This window comes from Harmonia axyridis, chromosome 3 (assembly GCF_914767665.1).
Source record: "Harmonia axyridis chromosome 3, icHarAxyr1.1, whole genome shotgun sequence".
NCBI lineage: Eukaryota > Metazoa > Arthropoda > Insecta > Coleoptera > Coccinellidae > Harmonia > Harmonia axyridis.
Genome location: NC_059503.1, coordinates 62,455,985 through 62,479,585, shown reverse-complemented (window position 1 = coordinate 62,479,585; position 23,601 = coordinate 62,455,985). Strand labels below are relative to the sequence as shown.

General features: G+C 36.2%; 2 protein-coding genes and 2 long non-coding RNA genes across 5 annotated transcripts in view; 1 reads left to right on the top strand and 3 right to left on the bottom strand.

Annotated features, from left to right (window-relative positions):
• Positions 1-573: 573 nt before the first annotated feature.
• Positions 574-5,641, bottom strand: LOC123674745. Its single transcript, XR_006746702.1, has 2 exons — positions 5,508-5,641; positions 574-919 (listed from the first exon to the last, which is right to left on the bottom strand). It is a non-coding gene; the product is annotated as an uncharacterized LOC123674745 (long non-coding RNA).
• LOC123674746 lies at positions 5,575-9,555 on the top strand. Its single transcript, XR_006746703.1, has 3 exons — positions 5,575-5,716; positions 5,770-6,121; positions 9,262-9,555. It is a non-coding gene; the product is annotated as an uncharacterized LOC123674746 (long non-coding RNA).
• Positions 6,481-10,194, bottom strand: LOC123674744. The gene is made up of 2 exons (XM_045609805.1): positions 6,883-10,194; positions 6,481-6,801 (listed from the first exon to the last, which is right to left on the bottom strand). The coding sequence occupies exons 1-2, from the start codon at positions 9,821-9,823 to the stop codon at positions 6,497-6,499; spliced, it is 3,246 nt and encodes a 1,081-aa protein (XP_045465761.1). The 5' UTR covers positions 9,824-10,194; the 3' UTR covers positions 6,481-6,496.
• A 2,573-nt stretch (positions 10,195-12,767) lies between these two features.
• LOC123674766 (flotillin-2) overlaps positions 12,768-23,601 on the bottom strand; it is a 374,288-nt gene continuing 363,454 nt past the window's right edge. For both annotated transcript variants that reach the window (XM_045609835.1, XM_045609836.1), the window contains exons 3-7: positions 21,132-21,364; positions 19,096-19,215; positions 17,079-17,293; positions 16,481-16,664; positions 12,768-14,757 (exon numbers count right to left, since the gene is read on the bottom strand). In XM_045609835.1, the coding sequence (XP_045465791.1) occupies positions 14,548-14,757; positions 16,481-16,664; positions 17,079-17,293; positions 19,096-19,215; positions 21,132-21,364 (962 nt within the window). In that variant the 3' untranslated portion in view covers positions 12,768-14,547. The remainder of the gene's footprint in view (positions 14,758-16,480; positions 16,665-17,078; positions 17,294-19,095; positions 19,216-21,131; positions 21,365-23,601) is intronic.

Sequence of the window (23,601 nt, the reverse complement as noted above, 5' to 3'; positions counted from 1 at the left end):
CTATTTTCCGGTCACCTGGTAACCACTTAACCAAAATGTCTTTTCTAAAACTAAAACTACTGCCTAAACTTCTAAATCTAACTAACTAACTACTGAACTAACTACTACCTAAATCTATCTGAATAACTAACTTTACTATACTACTGAAAACTACTAAGCAACTATCTGAATCTACTAAATGCCTAAACATGAATTTCTAACTATACTCTATCTACTGACTGCCTAAACATGAATTCCCGATTTTGGGTCGGTTACCCCCTTTTATAACTTCGGTGCGGGACGGTGGAAGGAATTCAACCCACGTGACTCTTCATGTCGACAAAAACCTCGTTTTTCGAGAAAATTCTCTTGGCGGAACGTAATCTAACATATGGAAAAAAATATATCAGCGGTAAAAACGCCGAAATAAATAATTTCTTATATTATTTCACTCGGATTATTCGAGGCCCTGGTCGGTTGAAAAACATGAAGCATGGACTTTTTCATCATCGCGGTGAACAATTAATAAATTATTTCCAATATTTACGGAATATATCAGAATGATTTATTTGAACGGAAAACAATAAAATATTCTTTAGACGGAGCCTGATCATTCCTATGGGAATAATCAGACTTCGTTACATCCCCCCTGGTTCGGAAAAATTCAAGTTACGGTGAAACAGAAATTTGAATTCTAAAAACAAACAAAAAATAACCGAATACTATCCTGTCTTATTACGCGGGATATATGGGAAGTACGGGTCTGACTGTTACGTTACGCTATCAAAGACTATAATGTCGTTGTAGACAGTATGACATATAAAAATAAAACTTTGCTCTATGAATCGATGTCAAATTCAAACGTCGTCTTCTTTCTTCTGTCATCCGGGGTGATTTGAATGTTTGGAAATTTCTTCATCTCGGGGTTGTGGAGTAGAACCTTAGATTATTTACACCAAGATAGAGCATAGTGAGAGAGAAAACGTGGCCGAAATAAGATAGCAATATGTTTATTATTTTCGTCAAAATCAAAACACATTCCCGCAGCTCCCTATTGGTGGCTTTCTACCACGTGACCTGGACGTGCGAATGAATTTCATTATGGCCGCCTTCTTTGACAGCTGATGCTTAGGTGCAACAAGTTCAAACTCATCGTTTTGAGTTAACCAAGTGATTTTTGTAGTGAAAACGAGGTTGGACAATAATTATTTGCTGTATTAAGCTGAAAAATGGTTAATTCCTGTGTGATATGTAAAAAAAGCACCAGTAAAGACTGCGGGCGATCCATACATCGGTAAGTAAACACAACAAATAATAATTTACCATAGGCGTAGCTAGGAATACCTAGCTCTCAATATAAGCATATTGTAAACTTATTTTAAAATTTGATTTGGATAATATGAACATCTAAATATAATATTTCTAATTTCAGTTCCAGTAGCACATCTCCAGATGAAAGGCCTGTGACTCCAGAACCATTAGATACTAATAAGCTAGGTAGTGTCAGGGAATCCTCAAAACTGAGTAATTCTGAACTATCCAGAACTTTAACAGCTAGTGATTTGTCTGCTACACTGACTACTTCAGATTTATCTGCTACATTGACTGCTTCAGATTTATCTGATACATTAACCGCTTCAGATTTATCTGCTTTTTTGACCGATACAGAATCCTCTGGTGCTTTGACAGTTTCAGAATTGTCCGGTACTATGACAGCTTCAGAATCGTCAAGCAACTTGGTATCCTCGGAAGTATTAACAGTAGCACATCCAACTACGTAAGTTTTACTTAATTTTATATTTATAATATTGCAAAATATATTCTGGTTCATTATATAAAACCTTCTTATTTCAGTTCTGAAGCTAAAAGTTCTGTACCAAGACCAAGAAAAAGAAAATGTTTTGTTGGTGATGTAAGGGATGAAGATTTCAGGACACCAAAACAAGGAAAATTTGCCTTCTCCCTTGCTAAACGAAAAATTGCAGAACAGAAAAAGAAACTGAAAGCATTGAGGATGAAGAACAGAAGACTGCAACAGAAAATTTCAGATATTTCAGGACTACTGAATAATTTGAGGGAAATGAACCTTATATCCGATAATGCTCAAGATTATATAGAGGTAAGTAAGATTCAGCTTTGCATATATTTGTGGAATGTAATTATTTTCAATATTTCAGGCATCGTTACCAGGTCCTAGTAGAGATATGGTAAATAGACTCATAAGGGGATCAAAAAATCAGAAATTTACACCTTCTCTACGAGCATTTGCCCTATCATTACATTTTTACTCGCCTAGGGCCTATAATTATGTTAGGGAAAAATTCAATAATTCACTTCCACACCCAAAGACTATTTCTAAGTGGTATCAGACCATCGATGGAACTCCTGGCTTCACAACTGAAGCCCTCAGTGCATTGAAGAACAAAGTGCAGCAGTCTGCGGGAGAACAAATTTATTGCAATCTGGTGATTGACGAGATGGCCATTAGAAAAAAAATCGAATTTATTGCTGGTAAATTTTATGGATCAATAAGTTTTGGAGAAAAACCTGAAGTGGATACTTTACCAGAAGCTAAGGAAGCACTTGTGTTTTTAGTTACCTGCATCAATGGTCACTGGAAAATTCCAGTAGGCTATTTTTTGATAGATGGATTATCAAGCAGAGAAAGAGCCAATTTGGTAATTAACTGTCTGGAGTTTTTGAATGAAGTAAATTTGAGAATAACTTCTGTTACTTTTGATGGAGCAGCTTCGAATTTGAATATGGCGAGTCATTTGGGTGCTGATTTTTCGAATCCTCAATCATTGAAGACTCACTTTGAACATCCAGTCACCAAAGAGAAGGTATTAATTTTTCTTGACCCTTGTCACATGCTCAAACTCTTGAGGAATTGTTTAGGAGACAGTAAGATTTTGAAAACAAAAAATGATAAATTAATCAAATGGACCTATCTTGAAGAACTTGTGAATCTCCAAGACACAGAAGGATTGAATGCAGCAACGAAGATAAGAAAACGTCATTTACATTTTGTGAAAGAAAAAATGAGAGTGAAGATTGCTGCGCAGACATTCAGCAGGAGTGTGTCGGATGCTCTTAAATTCCTTGAGTTTGATTTGAAATTGACAAATTTTAAAGGTGCTGAAGAGACTGCAAATTTCTGTCTCTTAGTTAATGATTTATTTGACATCTTGAACTCAAGAAATAAATTCTCTCCATATACATATAAGAGGGCATTATCTTTTGAAAACATTGATTTATACGTGGAAAGGTTTTCTGAAGCAAAAGAATACTTCATGGAACTGACTTTGAATGGAACACCAGTATTATCTTCAAGAAGGAAAACAGGGTTTCTAGGGTTTTTAATATGTATGGAGAGTCTTGAGGAAATATTTAGAATGTATGTGGTGTCAAAAAAATTAGACTTTTTATTGACCTATAAGTTCTCTCAAGACCATCTGGAGGTATTTTTTGGTGCTATCAGGAGTCTGAATGGATACAACAACAATCCCACAGCCAGACAATTTCAGTCAGCATATAAAAAGTTGTTGATAGCAAGGGAAGTGAGAGGTGCTGATTCTGGAAATGTTGTTAATTTGGACAATACATCAATTCTTCATGTTTCGTCATATAAAAAAATAACAATAAATGATCATAAGGAGGACTTGGAGGAGACTGAAGAGTATAAAAATTTGTGTGCAGCGTTAAATGATCATGATTACTTTGGTTCTTCAGGATGGCAATTATCTTCATATATACAGGATGTTTTAATTTATATAGCAGGATTCGTTGTCAAGTCATTGAAAAAATGTATCACTTGCTCAAAATGTCTTGATATGTTGGAGACTTGTGAAACATATTCATTTCTACAGAAAAGAAAAACGTATGGCAATTTATTCAAGGCATCCAAATTTGTCATTAAGATATGCACACAAGCAGAAAAAACAATAAGATATATGATTTCTAACAACCCTAATATTTTGAGTACAAAGTCTGAAAATTTAATCAATAAGTTGATTCATAATTGTATTGTCTGTTTACCAGATGATGTTTTGAATGCATTTGGCAATCATGTATTTGATGAAGGGTTTCTAGAAAGTCATGAATTGCCTTTGATAAAACTGATATTGAAAAGATATTTCACTATAAGAATTCACCACGAGACAAGAAAAATGAGCGATCAAGTGGTGAATCGAGTAAGAAGCATGCTCACACATCTGATTTTGTATCAGAATCAATAAGTTTTTTTTTTATCTTTACAATTGTTAGTTTTAAGTTTTAGGGTGATCAGGGTGTATAAAACACTCTTTTTTGATTGTGTACTTTTCGATCCTGTTTGGATTCAATTACCAAGGACTATAGCAGTAGTAGATATGGATTCTTAGTTATTTTATTATAAACATTTCTGAAGAATCGATTATCAGTATATTTTAGTTACCTATCGTATTTCTTCAAATCATTATTGTAAAAATCATTTATTTTATGTTACATGTTATTTTTTATGGAAGTTATTAATACATCCTTGCTTGATAATCAATCCTGATTATGCAGGCTTTCAAGTTTCAATTGCTATTCCACTATAAATACTGATTCTCCGTCCATTCCATTGCAAAACTCACAAAATTCCAATCATCTATCTTATATAGTGGAACAAAACTATACATTCATAATATCATTTGCTCTCAAAGGTGCAGGTAATGGATGGACAAGGTTTCAGTAAGTAAGTAAGGCCTATTACAGCATTAATGAGAACTGATATGATTATACTTCACACTTGATGTAAAACTGACCTATCTAATACATTTTCATGTCGAACTGGATCAATAAATTTATTGTTATTTTTGTTATTCAATTTAACATAGTATTCAGGTGTAATACCCTTAAATTTCAAACCTTTGCAGTCAAATGAGCTCCATTTGTAATAACATGGTGGTCCCCAATAAAAATCTGGACTCACCTCAGAACAAGATATCAAGCTGTGTTAAAATCCAAATTTAGATACAGCATCATCTTGTATGGTAATAACCTACCATGCAGCCTTATTGAAAAGTGACCTGAATAGATGTATTCGATATAATAGGATTGTTAATAAAATCATTGATAATGATATAACATTCAATTGTATAGGTATTTGTAATTATTAAAACCAGAACAACAATATTTGAATATCATATTTGCTATTTCAAATCTCTTTTCATATTGAATATTTTTTCGAATCGAAAATATGCCTGCACTATAAAAATTCTGCGTATAACAATGATTTAGAATAAGATGAAAACATCGGGAAGGTTAACAAAATTCATAAAAATAATGACATTAATTATGCATCCAATGAAATAATAATTAAAGATTCGATAACCTTTGAAGGATTTATTTCTATTCTTAACAAATTTTTAGATCCACGCCACTGACTTCTATTTACGACAACACACTTTGTTTGTAAACAAACAGTGTTTATTATGGGAACAAAACATTCAGTTCATCTAGTAAGGGATTGCTCCATCTTGTTGTAAATAATCTAAGAGTAGAACTCATTCCCATTTCCATGAAGTTTCCAAGTGTCGGTGAAAAATTCAAACGCCGTCTTCCTTCTTCGGTCATCCGGGGTGATTTGAATGTGTACATGTTTGGGGAATTTCTTCATCTCGGGGTTGTGGAGTAGAACTCATTCCCATTTCCATGAAGTTTCCAAGTGTCGGTGAAATAATCTGATGTCAGGTGTGGATTATCCCATTCTCCGGTGAGTAGTTCCGTGATTTCCATATCTCGATGAATCATGCCATATTATTTCAGAGGGACGTCGAAGTTCCCAGTCAGATGAGTCGAAACCATTCCAAACTCATTGATATACTGGTTGATTTACCTGTGGATATTACAAGGAATCAGTGACTGTATGGTGAAATTTTCAGAACGGTGAAAATTCTTCCAGTTATACAGTTTAAATTATCTATATGAAAATTGAAATGGAATCCAGATGTCCACCAGAGTAATAATTGACAGGTCATGATGTCCAATTCTTCAAGTACTTCTTTCTTGGATGATGACATGAATAAATCTTCAGGAATCATGTCTTCGGTGGAATTGGGCTTACAGCTGATCATCCGATGAAAGGTGTGTTGCCTATCTCCAGCATTTATTCTCATCGGTGAGTATCTAGCCTCTTAGAAAATTTCATCTGTAACACTGCGGAATATTTCAGTTATTTATCAGAACAGTAAGAGATTAGAAATGGCATTCTTCACATAGATTACACAGTGAAACTACTAATTTATATCTGATGGCCTTTGAAATTCGGGGCAAGTGACTGGAATTGTTTCTATTGTATAATATTCACTGACTTATTATGTACTATTCAGTTTCATCAACATTTACAGATTAAAAATCAGTCTACTAGTCTTGAATATAATGTTATCAGATATTGGGTTAGGCCCTATATGGTTTTATACAGTTTTACAGGATTATGGAACAAAAACAACGGTATCTTCTTTGTAATTCTATTTTTCCCATCATTCTTTTTGTTCTATCTCATTTTCCGCTGCATGGCCTCCCTTTCTGTGCATCTTGCACATGGATGTCTGGCTGGTTGTTCCGACCTAGTTGCTGGCGGTCGTGGGGCCAGTTTCCTGGGTACGCACTCGCAGTACCTGGTCTGCGTACCTATCAAACCACATCTGCTGCAAAATAGGAGTGGTGGACCTCGACACTCCTGCCGCGAGGGACACGTCTTGCCGCACTTCCAGCAAGTGTTGGGTCTCACCTCCAGGTAGACCTTAGATCCCATCGTACCTACAATACGAACGCTCCTTGGGGCCGGTGTGGTTTGATCTGAAACATATGGTTTAGTTATGACAGTGTTGTCTTCCACACTCGTCCTGAATGAAATTTTGGAACCGGTATCCTGCTTACTGGTACGCAGCTGGCACAAAGGGGGTGTTTGTGTAGACTGTGTAGTGGTCCGTTTCACCACCCTCTCCACTCTTGCTAGGGTGTTTCTCCCTCGCACTGACGATACCGAGCTCTGGGGGGTTCTGGGCATCCGCATCTCCGTCGTTGTTTTCCTCCTTAACACCGGTACTTCCTTGAGCGGCGCATCCACCATCTTTCGAGGTTGCATCTTTCCTGACAGTTGCTGTTGGGGTACTTTGAACTTTTGGCACGAAGTGCAGTTCCGGACATATTTCGCAATGTCCCTAAACATACCTGGCCAGTAATAATTCCGCGAGATTCTCGCAATCGTCTTGGCTATTCCCAGATGGCCAGCAGAGTCGTGGTTTTCTTTCAGTACTTCGGTCCTCTGTTCGGTGGGTATACACAGCTTCCATGGGTGGCCTGTTCCAGCTTCCCTGGCATCTGATGAATCCCAAAAGTGTCGGTGCAATCTTCCATTGATGATGGAATACTCGGGGCAGTGCTCTGGTCCTTTCTCTACTTCCTGAAACTTATTTTTATACCACTTACATTGAATACCTGTCTCTTTCAGTTGGACACAGTTAAGTGTTGGTAATGGATTTCTCGACAGGCTGTCAACAGGTTTGTTGTGGGATCCTCTTCGGTTCTGGAGGTGTTTTTCGGGAGTCTGCACCTCTATGACCTCTTGGCTAACCTGTTTAGCTCTGGGGATCCGTCGTCCTTCTAGATAACATTCGGTGTTCTTGATATCCAGCGAGAAGTTGTAGGTCTTCAGCATCTCTATTCCCAGGATTAAGTCGACTGGTAAGTTGGGTACAAGCAAGAATTCTATGTTCTTCAGGGCATAATCGGCTATCACCATTCCAAGGTGATACATCTTCGGTATGGCTGTAGTTTGTCCATTCGCTACCATGACAGCTTCAGTCGTTGATTTTTTTCCCTTGATTCCATTTCTTTCACACAGCCGGGCCACCTTCTGACTACAGCAGCTCTTTGCCGCGCCAGTGTCTATCAATGCATGGAATAACTTTCCCTCAATGTGCACTTCTACCAGAGGCCAGCTGTCGTTGCTAACGATAGGAATTACTGTAGTTAGGAGTCCCGCTGAAGTTGACGGTGTCGTTCCTCTCCGGTTTTGAGGACATGGGCAGTCTCGTGAGAGGATATTTTCTCGTTGACATCGGGAGCAAAACATTTTCGGTGTCCCTCGGCAGTCTCGACGTAGGTGGCCATATCCCCCGCATCTGAAGCATTGTGTCTGGGAGGACACTCTTCGCTCCGGTGGTGATCCATTCCGATCCTGGGAGGTGTTGGCATTTCCTGTTCTGTTGGTCGAGTATTCCGGTGGCCGCGAGGGCAGATGGGGACGATCTGGTCCAGGGGATACTGAGCAATTCCAGTCTTCAATCCTTGTGGCTGTGGTTAGCGGTCTTGACGGGCCCTTCTTCGGAGATGGAGATGGTGTGGGAGCTTCCTGACGAGTACTGTGGTTTCGTTGTCTAGTATTCTCCGAAATTGCAGAGAGGTTGGCCGGGTAGTCCTGTTGACGACGTTGATGATATGTTAGATGTGGTTCATCGATGAGGCTGGGTTTAACCGGTGGTTTGGTATAATGTCCCATCTGCCATTGAACCATTTCAAAAACTTTTCCCTTTTTCAGGAGTTCATCATACGTGGTGGTCTCTTGAAAGGCCAAAGCCTGTTGCAGTGATGGCAATAACCTCTGTCTTAACAGTCGAATCTGTTCACTCTCAGTGGGACGATTGCAAGTCAGCTTCTGGAACAAATTTTGCATCCGGGTGACATACAGTAGTAACTTCTCATCAGGACCTTGCATCCTCTTCTTGATTTCATCCAGTAGGTTTTCTTCATAGTTGACTGGTAAGAATGCCTCTTTTAATTGAGTCTTGAAGTCGTCCCAGTTTCTGAAGAGTCCCCTCCGGGGGATGAACCAATCTTTGGCATCCTTTCGCAGAAGTTCGTAAATCGATTCGAACACATGTTCTAAGGATGTCTTTCGGGATTCAGCAAGTCTCTCTATCTCTTCTATAAATCCAATCACACTATCAGTCCCATCAAAGTAAATATTCCATTTATGGATGGGTATAGTCGAGGTTGGCATCGGTCGTGGTTTAGATTCTTGTTGGGCAGTAGTCGGTGTCATCCGCTGGTTCAGATTCATCATGGGTTCATTCAAATCGGGAAATGACACCCTTCTCATAGAGCTGGTCCATCGACTATGAGTTGGTGCCTCTGGTTGATTCATATTCGGCTGTTGTGGTTGAGGAATAGGCATCGTTGGTAAATTCTGCAGTAACTTCTCACATTCCTGTCTTGTTTCATTCAAAACTTGAACTAATCTTGACTTATTTGCAGGTGTTGCAGTATGGGAGACCTGGGCAGTTGGCAGTGGGTGTTCATCATCTTCCAAATCTATCAGTGATGTCTTCAGTTGTGCAACCTTGGTTGGTTGAATGGGAGACATCTCAGGCGACTGTGGAATCTCTGCCTCCAAAAGCGATCCATCCGGTCGGGTTGATGGTTGCTGTCTGTCAGCAGTCAACGTTGCCTCCAATGAACTCAAGGCCCGAGCTGCAGTCTCCTTTAAGTGTTCTATCATCTGTGACTCGGTTTCATTTTTAGTGATAATAAAATTCAGTCTTCTCTGAATGTGTATTAATCTTGTTGAAATCCGAGTATATTCCTTCGTGGTGTTCTCAGTGTCAAAGTGTTGAATGGCTTCCAGCAAGTCGGTGAGTTTGTTCTGACATGACTCCATGTCCAGTGTCGGGTTCATTCCTGTCGGCTGTAGAGGCAAATTCAATTTCAATACCTGTCGTAATAAACTCCTCTTTAGCATTACTGTGCTGGGTATTATTTGTCCTCTCAGCTGTAATTCATAAGTCAGCTCATCATTCAATAGTCGATTCACATCCATGTTGAGGTTAAGTGATTGAATCGTTGAAGTCCAAACTCAAACAATCGATTTGAAATCTATCGAAGTTATTCGACACTGTCCTCTTCTTATTAACCGTTGAAGTCCGAACACTTTCCCCAACTTCACTATTCCCGGTAACAGTCCTTATTTTTCCCTTATCCCTCGCACAAAAATAACACTAATAGACAATAATGCTGAAAAATTACAAGTTGATAACAGAATCTATTCAAGTTTGAATTATTGTTTGATACAGTCAAAGAAAATCAAAAATGAGAAAACTTTCAGAAAACAAGTTGGTTTAAATTTATTATGATTCTCAAAAAAAAAATTTTCCAATGTCAGACAGTTGACAATTTCCAAAAGAAAACTAACTCATAAACCCAGAAGAACAAAGTAGGGTTAACTGAGTAGTTCAACAAAATATTCAATATTCAATGTCAAACGCAGTTGACAACTTCAAAATAATTCACAAACCCAGAAAAGAAAAGTAGGGTTGACCGAGTAGTTCAAATAATGTTCACTGTCAAACACAGTTGACAGTTCTTGCAATCAGATAATCTCAAAAATAACAAATTGTCAATTTTATTCACAGTCCAAAATATATTTCAAATAAATCAACAACAATTCAGCAATCCTGGAATATCAGACAAAGAAAATCAATGCAAGTCTTTATTCAAATCAATAACGATAATCACTTGTTTCAAAAATTCTTCAGCAATTCAACACAAAATAAAAATGTTTCAGGCAATCAGTAAACTCAGAAATAAGGAATACACAGCAACAAAAACTTATATTCACTGTTGCAGCAATAATAAAAAACAAGTCAACTTTATTTATCAGAAATCAGCTATTATGGTTCAAAAGCAAATAAAATCACAAGTAAATATCTCCAAGTCCTTATGACTTTTATATCCCTACCTTGTTTCAACTTGGAATAAAGTTGCTCAGGATAATAGTGTGTAAGGAAAAAAAATAACAAATCTTTCTTTATTCAAACGATGATCAGTAAATAGTAGCAGTGAACAATACCCTATTATATGAAGGCGGTATGATATCACTATATCAGCTGCAGTGATTGTACAATGAAACAATCGGTAGCAGTATCTCAATTATACTCACTGGTTTTCTGTCCGAGTTGAACCAACCACTCAACGTTAAACAGTATTCAACGCGCACAAAGATAGTCACTGAGTGTCACCCCAAAGTCACTTTCCGTAACCTTTCACGTAACCGAAAAAGTCACAAAGAAATCCGGCGGTCGACTGTTCTAGTCCTGCTGCAATACACAAAACAAAAAAAAAGTTATTCAGATATTAATGTCCACACTGTTAATGCTATGTCGGTTTCCTGCTAATAAAGGAAATTATTGTCAAACGCGGAAATGTTTATAGCACTTTAATATAGTCCACTGATACTTAGGTACCAGTAATAAATCAATTCAATATACGGATCTTCCTCCAACAGGAGAAGATAATCTCTTCCACTCAGAAAGAAAAAAAAATGGTTGCACTGACCTTCGGTTCCTCTTCAGTCCTTACACCCTTAAGCGTCGTTTTCTGAAGATCGGGAGCTATTCTGTCCTTTTGTTAGCGTTGTCTTCTCAAGTCCCTGCTCGGGCGCCATTTGTAACGACCTTTTTGCGTCACTGGCGCCTCTGCCAATTGCCCTTCAGCACTTTGCAGTAGTATCTCGAGCGCCAGCCAATTTTAGGGAGAAATTGACAAACCTTACCAGGGCAGCTTAGTGAAGACAGGATTCGGTGTCACCTAGGATGGTAGCGGTGACCAAGTAACAAACAACGCAACAAAATTAATAGGTTTATTGATTCAATTCTACAATACAGACAATCTCAGCAAAAACGGGAAATCAGAAAAAGCATAAATTATATCAATCTGTATACTTTAATTCGGTTACTGAGATAGTTTGTACTGTCTACAACAACTGTGTCCTTACCTCACCAATTTATTGTCAGTCAGAACCGTTGAACAAGTTAGTCGGATCCGGGAGCCGGGAAATTATGATATTTGGAGATTGAGAATCGTGGATTTTGTAGAGTCGGGAAGGAATGAAAACTAATCCTAGCGCGTTGAAAAACTCCACCGGTACACCACCCTCTCGTTGTCTCTATCAAATGAAACCCTTGAATATTCACTCGTAAGAAAGTCACAAGTAAAAATTAGCAAACTCCCCAGAAAAAGACTAACAAGTAAGTTTACTGATGAAAATGGCGATTTTCGACCTCAGAAACGGATTTGTAATTATTGGCGTTCAATTACCAATTTTACTATTTTCCGGTCACCTGGTAACCACTTAACCAAAATGTCTTTTCTAAAACTAAAACTACTGCCTAAACTTCTAAATCTAACTAACTAACTACTGAACTAACTACTACCTAAATCTATCTGAATAACTAACTTTACTATACTACTGAAAACTACTAAGCAACTATCTGAATCTACTAAATGCCTAAACATGAATTTCTAACTATACTCTATCTACTGACTGCCTAAACATGAATTCCCGATTTTGGGTCGGTTACCCCCTTTTATAACTTCGGTGCGGGACGGTGGAAGGAATTCAACCCACGTGACTCTTCATGTCGACAAAAACCTCGTTTTTCGAGAAAATTCTCTTGGCGGAACGTAATCTAACATATGGAAAAAAATATATCAGCGGTAAAAACGCCGAAATAAATAATTTCTTATATTATTTCACTCGGATTATTCGAGGCCCTGGTCGGTTGAAAAACATGAAGCATGGACTTTTTCATCATCGCGGTGAACAATTAATAAATTATTTCCAATATTTACGGAATATATCAGAATGATTTATTTGAACGGAAAACAATAAAATATTCTTTAGACGGAGCCTGATCATTCCTATGGGAATAATCAGACTTCGTTACAACTTATTATATCTCTGCAATAATGACATAAACAAAAAGTTCGTTCTGATGGAGTACAATTTATTCACACAAAATAGACATACAGGTAAAAATAATTGTAACAAAACATTCATATTTATGAATCGTGTTTATTAAAAATTTAATTTCATAAAAAAACCTGCATTTCATCTTGAAATAAGTGATTGCCTCACAAAATTGGTTGACTTACCCTAGAAACACTTCACACCAAATGCAAGAAGTAAATGAACCATCATCCAACAGAATCTATTTTCAAAGCATGAATCATTTCTAGTGTAAATCTTCAGCATATAGTACCCAATCTTCCAGATTCGATAAAAAATCAGAAGTGCACACGATCAAGTGTGAAAATTCCCTCATTATCAATTCAATATTGCTGCTTTTTTTATGCAACTCCTTTATTTTGTTCCGTCACAATTGAAAAGAAATATTCGAATCTAATCTTGTAGAAAAATACTTTTTTAATCTAAGAGGTCCTCAAATCTGGTTTTTATTCGTATAAAATACTGGAGGAATTCTTTAAACATAATATTTGAACTACTCTACAATATAGATCTACCAGATGAGTGTTACCTTTCCTCATCGAAAGTTTAGGGTGATTACAGTTAAGTTGGTCTACTTATATAACGGAGGAGTTTGCATCCTGTACCATCTTATAGGTGTCTTAAACCCTCGGTGAAACCTCGAAAATTATGTCAATTTTAATATTTTGGTAACATAAAACTTATAGTATTCCATGTATTGAAATTTTGAAGGCAATATATTTTAGTTGAGGTGTGTATTGAACTAAAGATAAAAACATATAACACTCATCTGATTCGTTAGTGGGGTTCACATTCGCTCACAAAATAAGTAGAATAATTACAAACCTTTTGTTTTCTAAAAGTTACACTGGAACACTAGTGCCACAAACATACATACATATAGCATCAAAAATTTTCAAAACAGTAGTTGTAATACCAATTTCAAAGAACCTACATTGAAATATCACCAATAATTTAGAGTTCAATTTAAATTAGTATGGGAAAATATTAAGTGTTGAGACCCCTATTACATCTTTGAAAAAGTAACTCTGAAATATTGGGATATTATTACTTGTGCTGAATTCAAAGATCCTTATATGCTTCGATCAGATCTTAGAATTCGTAAAACCATACCAACATATTTTTCAAAAAATCAAAATAAATTGTTCCGAAACTCAGCAGGAAGACTCCTAAAAATGCGTTGGCAAAACATTGATTGCTATTAACGAAATGCAAGTCTATCTGTTCAATTTTCATTAAAATATTAAAAATTTCTCAAAAATTTAGGATCTAATATTAAAGTGTATAGGTTCCTCGTCGAAAAAATATTCAATAATCGTTAAAATCATGCAATGAGAGAAAAATTATTTTCTGTGCATATCGCTCAGAGAACAATAAATGGCAGTATCATTATTTTATATAAATATATATGGGATAGTTCAGAAAGTATTTTAAATTCAATATTAATAGCCAGCTGAACTTTCTGATAGTGTGTCAAGCAAAGTTTGAGGAAAATTGACTTATATAAATGCAATAAACACGATCATTTTCAGGTATTGAAAAAAGCTTCAGATCATATTGAAATTTCATTCAACATTCAAAAAATGAGTAATTAATTCAATATATTGAATGAAATTCCATGGTTATTCATGCGAAAACGAAGGTTTCTTCTAAACTAAAATAAAATATCAGATAAAATCAATGTTAAAATATTGGATACGCTTCTAAACCAACAATTTCACACGAGTAACGTCAATATATTTAATCTTATATACAATTTATTTAACAGTGGCAGTTTGCTGTGCAGGGTTTATGGTGGCACCCGGTAATCTAGACAAGACTTTAGACAAGTCGACTCCAGTTAAGGCATTCACGGCTGGTGGAATTTGTCCGACAAGACGAGTTATCTCTGCTGTTGTACTGTCGGGACCTCCTATCAGGACAATTTCGTCGGTCTTCGATAGAGGAGCTGCAACTTCAGCTGCGATCTGTTGAATTTCAAAGATATGAGACTCAAGGAATTGAAAATTTGAGGTAGCATTAAGATGTGTTGTTTCACTATCTGACTTGTCAGAACGACAAAAATGAATTTAGATATTTGATTTGCGATTCTACAATCAACATAAGTGAAATAATAATTACTTTGATGATATGTTCTCTTTTGATATACACTGCACAAAAAAATTAACGCACATTCTGAAAAACTCAATTTTAATGAAAGTTAACTCTACATTGACTTTATAACTTATTTTTTATGTTCTCTCGGGAAGGTTTTGAACGAAACAAGACGCATTAAATGGAAGAAAAATTCAGGATTTCACCGAATCTTATGTGAAAGAAGAGAAATAAACAATTTTCAAAATACTGGAATGCTGATAAGTGATTTAATACTTGGTTTTTCCACCTCTTGCGTTAATTACAGCTCGGCAACGACGGTTCATACTCAAAATGAGTGATCTTAAAATGTTCTGATCTAATCCTTCCCAGATTTCTCTGAGTTGGATTCCTAAGTCATTAAGAGTAGCTGGATGATTTTCTGAACTTCGCAGCCTTCTATTGAGGTTGTCCCAAACCTGCTCAATCGGATTGAGATCTGGACTTCTTGCTGGCCATTCCATTCGAGAGACTTCAACCCCTTCAAGGTACTCCTGAACGATGCGCGCACGATGGGGTCTGGCATTATCGTCCATAAAAATGAAATTTTCACCATTGTATGGGGCAAATGGCACTACATGCTCTTCAAGAATGTTCCTTATATACCTATCAGCATTCATAGCTCCATTATCAACGACCACTAGGTCTGTGAGAGCAGTCAAAGATATTCCACCACATACCATAATCGATCCTCCCCCGAAATCAGTAGTATTCAGGAAATTGCGCTGAGCATATCTTTTTATGTGGATGTCATGAGAACGTCGATCACAATAGTAGAGGCAGAATCTAGACTCATCTGTGAAGAGAACTTTTTCCCAATCAGCCTCTTCCCAATGGAAATGCTCTCTTGCAAAATCCAAACGCGACCTTCGATGGGCTGGGGTAAGAGCTGGGCCTTAAATCATATTCTCTGAGGCGATTTCTTATTGTCTGAGTGCTAATTTGCACCCAATGAGTTTGCTCAAGCTGATTTTGTAGGAGGCGACAGGTTGCAAACCGTTGTCTCAACGAAGAAACTCTCAAGAAACGTTCTTGAATGGCAGTTGTTACCCGTGGTCTACCCTGTCCTGGTCTTCGGACATTCATACCTGTCTCCCTGAATGGCTGCAACATTCTGGACACACTTGTATGGGAAACTCCAAACCTTTCTGCAGTTCTTGTGTATATCCACCCTTCTTCTCGCAAAACTACCACTTCGGCACATTCCTCTTGTGTTAAATTGAGTGTTTCGCGTTGCATAACGATCGAGTGTAGAAAATCAAACGAAAGAGAAACTATTGATCACTAAAATTGATCGAGAACAACTGATTTCAGAATGGTGCCAATACATTCAAAATCTGATAATCTCATCTTTTTTATTCCTGCTGGGAAAAAACATCTGTATTGAAAAAAAACGTTGAAAGTGGATAACATATGCATGCATAATTCTGATAAAAATAATTATCATTGAGAACACCTTCAGTTGTAGAATAAATTTGAGATTTCCATGATGTGCGTTAATTTTTTTGCGCAGTGTAATAATTACTTTGATGATATGTTCTCTTTTGATATATTTACCTTAGGTAGAGCTTCTAAAACTATTGACATTATAGCTGCATCTCCATATTGCTTGTACACCGCCGCTTTCATTTTCATTCGTGAAGCTTCAGCCTTTCCTACACTTCCAATAGCACTTGCTTCAGCTTGACCAACTAGCTTAATTCTTTCGCTGTCAGCCTGAGCATTTTGCACGGTCTGAGTCCTGGAATAGAAAGATCTAGGTGTAATATGTACTGACGCACGGTATAATATTAAAAATTGATTTATACAGGGTGTATCATGATTGGTCATGATTTGGGTCATCCAATCCAAAATGAGTGGTGGGTGCAGATCATCCAGGCCTTTCAGAAAAGTAGCTTGTTGTATACACTAAGACTGTTAGTTTCGGAGATACAGGGTGATTCATGAAAATTGGCAGGTATTTAGCAAAAAAAATTTAAGAAAATAGAATAATTTTTCATCAAAATCCATCCACTAACCGATTGTATTTTTTATTAAATATATGTATCGATGAGAACAAAGATGTCTGTGTTCCAAATTTAAAGTCTAGAAAAATTACACTGAATTCAATATTTTCAACAGCTGAATTTCAAGTTGCAGTTTGACTGCTTCTTACCTCTTTCCTTCAGCTATAGCCTGCAGTCTGTAACTCTCAGCTTCAGCGGGCAGTCTCACCGTAGCATTCAGTTCTCGTTCTTTCCTGTTGACTTCTTGCGCTTCAATTTCGATCTGTTTCCTGCGTTCCACCACATCTATTTGGATTTCTTCATTTCTAATCTTCTGACGGATCTTAGCTGCCTGAAGTTCGTAGGCCAGTTGAGCTTCGGCTTTCTGATAAATTAATCAATTGTAATATAGTATTGATATGCATTCCATTATCATTACATTACCTTATTTTAATTGTTAAAGTTCGAGTATAAAATTAAATATGAATGTAATAGTGAATTTTGTACAATTACTTGTGTAGCAAGTTACGTGTGATGAACAGACAGAGTATCTATTGTTTCGGCAAAAAACATTTATCTGTCTGAAAATATCTCTAAATCATGAACATATTTACGCTTTCCACGTTCCATTTTCTAATTTACGAGTACAAAGCACTGACTTGGTATCGAGAGCTTTCTGATCGTTCCTTCATGCTCCGCTGGAGACCACACTTACACAATAGTAAAGGGTGTTTTTTTTAGAGCTATAGAACTTTAAATTGCAATGAAATAACGATGTATCATTCGATTGATATGAATTTCATTTATTCGCAAGATAATCTTGTGGCATTACATTTTAAAAATGATTTCTGACATATGTCCGCCACGGCTGGCTCGGATGTAGTCCAATCTGGACGTCCAATTTTCGATGACTTTTTCCAACATTTGTGGCCGTATATCGGCAATAACAAGGCGAATGTTGTCTTCCAAATGGTAAAGGGTTTGTGGCTTATCCGCATAGACCCACAGAAAGTAGTCTAGCGGTGTTAAATCACAAGATCTTGGAGGCCAATTCACAGGTCCAAAACGTGAAATTAGGCGGTCACCAAACGTGTCTTTCAATAAATCGATTGCGGCACGAGCTGTGTGACATGTTGCGCCGACTTGTTGGAACCACAGCTCCTGGACATCATGGTTGTTCAATTCAGGAATGAAAAAGTTAGTAATCATGGCTCTATACCGATGACTATAAAGTTCTGACCATCATCGTTTCTGAAGAAGTACGGACCAATGATTCCACCAGCCCATAAAGCGCACCAAACAGTCAGTTTTTCTGGATGTAACGGTGTTTCGACATACACTTGAGGATTAGCTCCACTCCAAATGCGGCAGTTTTGTTTGTTGACGTAGCCATTCAACCAGAAGTGCGCTTCATCGCTAAACAAAATAAAATGGACGTAGTGCGTGATACGTATTCCGCGCAGAACCATTATTTTCGAAATAAAATTGCACTATTTGCAAGCGTTGTTCAGGCGTGAGTCTATCAATGATGAATTGCCAAACCAAACTGAGAATAAATCACTTGACAGCTGTTAAATCGGTCGCCATCTTAAACAGTAATGCCAACTTAAAGTTGACATCATGATGTCATTACTACCGGTCAATTTATCTAAATGATTTGGTTTCAATAATACCATTTTCTTAAAATTTGACATGCTCTTCATAACTTTATAAATTTATTTTGTTTGTTTCAATAACTTTACAAATGAATATCAACCTTGTCAAATCTCTAGTTGCGAAAATATTGGCAGTTTCTTTCGATGTTTTGCTTGAATTTTTCACATAATGTTTTTCCGCACAAAATAATGTCATTATGACGAAATTAGTCCGCCAATCTCGAAAATATATTAGACTGATGCGATTTGAATATTTTACAGCTGAGTCATTATTAAATTATATCGTGTAGTTTACAGAAAGCTTTTCGTATCTCTATGTTTAGAATAATTCGAAACTAACTTCTGGAAAGCTTTGCATATCCATTATATTTTCTTAGACTCCTCAGAGTTAACAAATTGAAAAACCGCATGTTTTCTACCGGATACGAAATACACTTTACATGATTGAAGTTTCGAAATCAACTCTAGAGGACAATAAACTGAACGACCACATCCAAAGAAATGGAAACATGCAGAGTATTTGATTACTTACAGCGGTATTGATTTCCTGATCGAAATTAGCTTTCTGCAGTTTGAACATTCTGGAATTATCTTCTATTTTTGTGTCCGTAGAGTATTTGACATCCATTGCCGATTTTTGGCATTCTGCTTCCTGTGAAAGAGAGAAATCATGAATGGAGAATTCATACGAATATTTTCATAATTATGAGCAGTGCGATCATCTGTTGGAGCAGTGTAATGAAACCTTCTAGAATATGAAATTGAAATTAATGGTAGAATGGTTAGTGCCTTCCAATTCTGAAGATGTTGCATTTTTTTTATAAATGATATAAAAATTATTATTATAATTCATTTACAATGTAGGTGCATCTTTAAATCACAATACATGCAAAACCACATTATAAATGTTTACCGCCAAAAATTACACGGCTCGTCTTAATGAAAGGAAAATCCAGTCATAATTAATAAAAACGAATACAATTAGAACACATTAAAATTCATCTAGTCTGTATAATGTCTTTTCCAATAGTATATTCTTGACTTCTCTTGTAATTTCAACTCCTTCAGATCTTCCGGCAGTTTATTATACGCTCAAGGTAAATCTACGAATTTGGAAGCAAAGATGTTTCCTTTCAAATCAAATTTAACTTGTCTCGCGTTTTTTGGAAAATCTCTTATTTACGGAAGTATCCAATTGGACTGTTTTATGTGGACCACCCTGTGGTCCACATGATGTACATCTAAATTCTACGCAAGAAATTCCATGATGGCAATATCATTTAACATTTCAAGGGAATATTTACAGAAAGAAATAACACTAATAATTATATGATAATTGTTAGGTAGAAAAATGGATAATCCTATTGATTTTCTTATCTGTGGGCTAGATTGATCGGTGATTCAGATAGATCCGTTGGCAAGGTAGATCTGTGTACTGAATAAATCTGCAGTGCGTACTATATGTATATGGAACAGGTTAATGATTCTATGGATCTCCAGTCCAACGACAAAAAATTTTTCATGTAAATTTTAATCAACTTTCTTTAGTTATATTCCGTCACGAAGCCGGGGGAATATAATAAAAAAGTGTTGTATACTCAGATCTTCTTTTTGTTTAAGGTCCGGAATTTACAATCCCTTCGCTTCTAATTTCATTTCTCCTATTTTCTGCTGTTGTTTGATCGGGAGGTTTTCCTCCCTACTTCATGTTATTTTTTTCTTCTGTTTAGTTCTTTGAAAGAGGTATTTCCTCTTATCTGTCTTTCTTATTTTGATTTGTATTATCTTTCTTAATTCCTTACTCTCATGCTCTTTCAGCGTCTCTATTGTCTTCTTCCTTTGTTTATCGACTATTTCTTAAATAGTTTCAATTTTCAGTTCTTCTCTGATTTGTTGGTTAGTTATATACCATGGGGCGCCAACCGCTGTTTTTATTACTGAATTAAGCGTACTTTGCAAGTGATCATTATTATTGTCCTTCGTATTGTACCAGGTAACTCTGGCATACGTAATGGTTGGTATTAGCCCTATTTTTATTATCTTCAGCTTGTTTTCTAAAGAAAGTTTACTTCTAGGGTTGAACGATGGGTACAGTCTGCCGTGCAATTGCCTTGTCTTTTTTCTGTTTTCTTCTATCTGTTTGTTAAAATTCATTCTTTCATCCAGTATTACTCCCAGATATGTTGCTTCCTTTTTCCATTCTATTGTCTGGTTTTCTATTTTGACGTTTCCTGCTTTCTCTTTCTTTACTGTTGTTCCTCCGAAGTAGATTGCAACTGTTTTCGATGTGTTCACTTTGAATCTTCATTTCTTGAAGTATTCCATCAGTTATTGTAAAAAGATGAATATATTCTGTAACAATATTCTAAGTCCACAGAATATTGAATATAATCGAAACGAGGGAGGTTAATTGATTATCACGCACGAAGCAGTTTGTAAACACTTGTAAGTGTCTTATAAATTATAATTTGATAAATTAAGTACAATATTCGAAGCGAATTTCTGAAGATAAAATATAACAAACACTAACTAGTTGAAACTTGCTGAAAATCAAATATTTAAACATACCCTTATTCCGGCATCCCTGTTAGCTTCTGCCACCCCTGCATCTGCATCCCTCTTCACACTCGCCGTCTGAGCCTTGCCTAGTGACGTGAGATATTGCACGTTGTCATACACGTCCTTGATTGTGAAAGACAGGATCTCGATTCCCATCCTTCCTACATCTGGAGCCGCGACTTCCCGTACCAAAGCAGCGAATTGGTCCCTGTCTCGATACACTTCTTCTACTGTAAGAGTTCCTGGAAAATAATGGAAAATATTTCAGAGATGTTTACTGAGGTTACAGGTAGAGATGAGCGATACCGTGATTTCTAGATCACGTTGTGAAACGTGAACGTTACTTTATGATATCAGTGAAATTAAAGCGTGACGTAATCACTGTTGAGGTTGCTTGTTATTAATATTTGTATGAATCATCCAAACCTTAGTTCGTTTATCTTTGCAACTCGAATTGGTCACTATGATCATTCAAAGCAAAGCAAAATTAATGAAAAATTATTATAAAAACATCCATTTTTCTTACATTTTCAACTTTTTTCCTTGTTTCAGCTTCAGTTAGGAACGTAATAGAAGGATATCGATTTTTCAAATGTTTCCTCAAATTTGAAGAGGTAATTTTGAAAGATAATTTCAACTTGCACAAATTACAAGTAGCATAATTTACATCAACTTCTGTGAAGAAAGCCCAAGGTTGCTTGCTGGTCTTTCGCCTATTATTATTATGTCTCTGACGTGTTTTCGTTTATTTTTTATAATACAGTACCATTTATTGCTTCGGTCTGCAACTTCAATATAGAAAGGAATTCTTTGGGGTTGTTTATCAAAGATATGCATAAAATTAGAATTTTATTGCCACCACCAATTATGCAGTAATTCAGTAGTTATTATTTGTTTGTAGCAAGTACTTATTGTTTAACTAGTCCTACAAAAATACTTCCTAAAGCAGGCGAAGTTGCCTACGATACTGGGATTGTCATAAAAATATGCAATTATGTTAGTCAAAAAAAGTTTCGAAGCAATAAGAACATCAGGCTGCCTTCATAATTTACGATTGCAACGGACGATGATATGCCCTGAAAAGATCTGTATAATGTTCAAACTGTGATCCTGTCACGCTCTGTATTCGTTTTTCGGAACCGTGACTACCTGTGACATTCTGATATCAGTTATTAAATCACGGTTCGTGAAATATCGCTCATCTCTAGTTACAGGCAACGTTAAGTTGATAATGAAAAGGCCAGTAAAATAGTTCAAATATAAAATCAAAACAATATATTTCAATCAAGTAAATTTGAAATGGAGAATATTACTCATAATTATTACTTGAATGGAATCCAGAAATCCATTTTCGGTCAGCATACTATTCACCCTTACTTAAGGAAATTATAATATTGTTGGCTCGGCATAATGTGAATGTAATCATCAAAATCGATTCTTTGCAGTCGTCCACTGTGTATACGTGATAACTCTTAAATGTAAAACTAGAAAATTGGAATTTTCAGATTAGGTTCGAATACCTTGCCGTTAAGGGTTAAAATCCGACAAGGTGTTCCGTAAATATAGACGGTAAAAGTTTCGTCTTGTTGATTACATACAGTACCGCAGATTTCATAACGATGAAAAAAATCTGTCGATTGCTATCGATCAGGAAGAATCATAGAGAATTCGGAAAAAATCACCCAATATACAGGGTGGTCCAGATTTCAGTTCAATAACTTTGGAGTCGGATACCAATTTTTGTCATATAAACATATATCCTAACAAGTTTGTTAGGTTAGGATATATGAACTTTTTTTCATGAAAAAAGTTGTTCTATCCGACGTCAAAATAGAACTAAAATCTGGACCTGCTTGTATAACTCCTCATAACGGGTGTTCCATGTTATCATATACAGGCAATATCTACCGTATTTGATAAGATAATGAAAAAATAAAACATTTGAATATATATAATAAAAGGTTCTTACATTTGACAGCCCTAGGGTAGCTACCCCTCACTTTTTATTTTCAAATGGCACCCCTGTATATTTTCAGTGGAAATTGAGTGTCATTCTATTTGAGATGCAACGATAGCATATACTTGGTTATTAATAACAACAAAAACATTAACATTTTATGGAGTATGAATTGCCACCAAAATACCTAATGCAATATAAAAAACGAAGGAACATTTGAAACAAGTTTTTTGTTATAAAAATCATCGGTTTTTTAAAACGAAACATTCATCTACTTCTCATATGTGAAGTTTGTAAAAACATGAGTGGAGGCATTTCATTTTTATAAGGATAATTAAGTAACGTAAATGAAGTCAATATCAATGTTTTTGTTGTTATTACTGAAAAAATACCAAATATGTGGTATCCATGTATTCCAAATATATCAATAATTTAATCAATTCAATATTAAAATAAAATTCAATTAATAATTATATCGAATCAAATTTATGTGAAATTGGAACAACTTTGAAGAACTTTTTT